This window comes from Geospiza fortis, unplaced genomic scaffold (assembly GCF_000277835.1).
Source record: "Geospiza fortis unplaced genomic scaffold, GeoFor_1.0 scaffold318, whole genome shotgun sequence".
Taxonomy (NCBI): domain Eukaryota; kingdom Metazoa; phylum Chordata; class Aves; order Passeriformes; family Thraupidae; genus Geospiza; species Geospiza fortis.
Genome location: NW_005054371.1, coordinates 2,831,316 through 2,834,793, shown reverse-complemented (window position 1 = coordinate 2,834,793; position 3,478 = coordinate 2,831,316). Strand labels below are relative to the sequence as shown.

At 43.9% G+C, this 3,478-nt stretch overlaps 1 protein-coding gene across 1 annotated transcript in view; it reads left to right on the top strand.

Moving 5' to 3' along the window:
- The window catches only part of GK5 (glycerol kinase 5), a 24,177-nt gene that overhangs the window by 2,529 nt on the left and 18,170 nt on the right, over positions 1–3,478 (top strand). Inside the window, exon 2 of the mRNA XM_031060034.1 lies at positions 833–926. Coding sequence (XP_030915894.1) covers positions 833–926 — 94 coding nt within the window. The remainder of the gene's footprint in view (positions 1–832; positions 927–3,478) is intronic.

Here is a 3,478-nt window from a genome sequence, read left to right as displayed (position 1 = left end):
GGCTCCGCCTCCCGGGGGGTGAAAGGAAACCCCCCAAACCCCGACCCCCGCGGGACCGCCGTAGCTCTCACCCCGTTGCTTCGGCGCTCACCCCTTCCCACCCTTCCCGGTTACCTTACCTTCGGTGGCTTATCGACTAATCTGTCTGAACAAAACCGCTTTTGTTAGTAGAGCATAGCTGAGATTTGCATAGATTTACGTTTACACGCGTCCCATCATGTAACAGCGCTATGTGAAGAAGTGTCAACTTTAGAACGTGAATTTCAGGCTGCTTTTGGTTAGTAGTGCTTGTGATTTTAGGATCAAGGCAATCTCCAGAATTAACTTTTTTTACTGTTGCCTATTGCAATGAAAAGCTTTCAGCGAGGAGAAGTGTAAGAAATCTTGATGGATTTCGGGGATGGAAAGGGCTGCTCTCGGTGGAGCTGACCCTCCCTGGCGCTGGAAGCTCGTCTGACAGGTGATCCCTGGCCTGCTGTGCTGCCCCTGAGCAGCTCAGAGGCATCGACGTCAGAATTAAGCAATGCAGCAGAAACGGCTTTCTGAGACACCTGCTTTCCTTTTTGCAGCTCTGGAAGGGGTTTTACACGTTCCTTTTTTCCAAGAGGTTTGGACTTCCTTATTTCAAGGGGTTTGAGTTCTTTATTGCCCTGGAACAGAGGAGGTCTTGCAGAGATCACACATCCACGTTGAACAATGTTTTAAAAGTACACTGTTGTTTCTACTCTTACAGGAGATTCACAAAATGAAGAACAAAACAAAACAACCCAAAGCCAAATGTATTTGCTGATTTCTAGGGTTCATAATAATGCTATTTGTGTTTCCCGAACAGGTAGAATCACTTTATCCTCGTCCTGGATGGGTTGAATTAGATCCTGAAGTTCTGTGGAGTCAATTTATTGGTGTAATAAAAGAGGCTGTACAAGGTAAGGGCTTTAATTTTGAGAAATTAATTATTTATCAAAATTAGTAAATTTAGTTACTCGGATAATAAAACTATTTTTAGCTAGTACTGAAAATCATCACTGGGCACAGGACTATAACATGCTTTAAGGCCTATTCAATCATTATGTAAATTAGGGTTCCTCAATTACCTTTTTCCTTTCATTGGGGCCAGATTAGGATTGAAGTAGAAGCAATGTGAATACTTGATTTATGCATCAGTGCCAGCACTTTGTGGCTCCAGCTTTTTATATATGCATCCTTCCCGAGTGTCTGTTTCTCCAGATGCCTCTGTGCAGGAACAGAGAGCTGGCTTGTTCCCCTTCCAGTGCCCCATTGTTCTACCACCACTTTGTATGTATGAGTGAGAATGAATGCAGGATGCTGCAGAGCTGGGCTCACTCGATTGCAACCTGATATTCCTCCTTTTCCCATTCAATTTTTAAGTGATTCTTACTGTCCTATTCCTGTATTACTGTTCTTTTCTATTTGTACTTTAGCCTAAAAATTCTTAGGGCTCCACATATTAAATACATACAACTCCCTCTTCTGACAAACCTCTAATGGGTTTTCCCCCCACTTTTCTGGATGCTGTTCTAACCTAGCTCTTGCTCTCTACAACTCTCACAGCTTTCATATTAATCTACCTCCATTGTTCTGCTATCCATCCTGGATCACCTGTGCCATGTTGATGCTGTGAACCTGTCAACTGGACCCCAGCTTGCCTTCCCACAGTGCTCCAAGCCTCCTTGGCCTGTGTGTATGCATTGCCCTCTTTCATTCAAGTCATTCAGTTCCTCCTGTTCAGCTCCTCTTGCTTGGTCTCCTGTGTTGCTCTGCCTTCAAACTTGGCTCATGGCAAAACCGCTTGTCCCTTCCTTTGGAAAGCTGCCTAAGGAACAGGGAAAGTAAATATCACCAGGTGGAAACTGAAGCTGATTATTTTGGGCTCTTGGTTTTTTTTGTCAGCAGCCACAACTCTTTGGTCACAAGAACAGCAATGCCACCTCAACCCCTAAAGACCTTCCTGTCTTCCTTCATTTCCATTTTGTGGGACAAGTCAGGAAGCAAGACTTTTCAGCTAATTTTAAAAAGGGAAGATTTCCTTGTGGCCAAGCTGCACCCATTGTTGCCAAGTCATTTTTAAATGGGTGTAAGTGAGCATAACTCACAGTGCTGTCAAAAGAAACAGTGCCACCCCTTTTTTACAGAGGTTTTCTAGGCCAGGGCAGCTTCCTGAGTGGAATCACTGTCGGGTTGTTTATGCCAGCAGAGCTTCACCAATGTTTGTGCTGACGCAAGAGAGGGTGTGGTAGCAGGGGCAGGAATGACTGTCTGGAAGCAGAAGGAGCACAGTGACACTTGGGTTTGCAGGGCTTGCAGAGCTAAATGTGATTCCATGCACGTGTGGATGAGCTGCTGCAGTTCAGTTCTACCTGAAGGTGGAAACTTCTGGCTTCATGGTCCCAACTCTGTCTCTTACTGTGGCACTCCATCCAAAAGGCAGCTTAACTGAAAAATACCAATGTTTGTCTTAAGGTTTGTTTTTGTCTGTAATGGAAGTTAGCTCCACTTACGTGGGTGTCTGGAGATTATGATAGCTGACATAGGGAAAGTGGTGGGACCGTGCAGATTGTGGAGATGGGAAGGAGTAACACATGCCAGTAGTCCTTAGTGAGCTGTGAAAGTGCTTGAAAGCTGTGCCTTTGCCTGAAAAAGAAACAGTGCTGTTCTCAGGCCACCCACTCCCAGGTCCCCCTCCTGTACCATCCTGTTACCAGCAGCACTTGTGCAGGCAGGTGGAGCAGGTTGCCTTGCGAAAGCACTGGTTTAATTCCCAGCTGATTGAGGAACTGATAGCACTGCTGGCAGGAATGTAAGGAGCCAGTGCAAGGGGAGGTACAGAAGCACAGGTAGAGTTGGGTAGCACAGGATTTGCCCTTTCTCTGTGAAACCCCTTCTGTAATTGTCACTGAGAGGGTGCTGGGTATAGAGTCTTCGGGACATGCTCACACAAATGAGCAACTTTGCACGTGAAAATTAGCATGAGAACACGTATGAGCAGGACCTACTTAGCCTATGATTTGTTCAAGGAGCTGGATTGAGAGCCCTTCAGAGTAACAGTACTTAGGACAGGGTGGGTAGTCTGTCATTTAAGTGGAAATTTTTTAATGTGTATTTTCTTAATGTAATTCTGCTTCTCTAAGTATGGCGGGAGGTAATTAGCAAGCTGACCAGAGTTGCTTTGAAAATAGCTATGGACATATTCAGTTATTTACACTTATATTAGAAAAAGAAAAGTGTTCTGTAACAGTTATTTGAAGGTAAGGTTTACAGCAAAATTGGTGTATATCCAAATGTGCATTTTTGTACTTCTGACTTTAAAGTATACTTTGTTGCATTCAGTGGTACCTGATTTAAGCAAGTTCTTTGTTAGGAATTTTTAACCATTGCTTAAGAAATATTTAAAGTGAAACATGTCATTATCAAAATTATGCAAAAAGTTATGGTGTATTTATATTTATCTATTTACTGC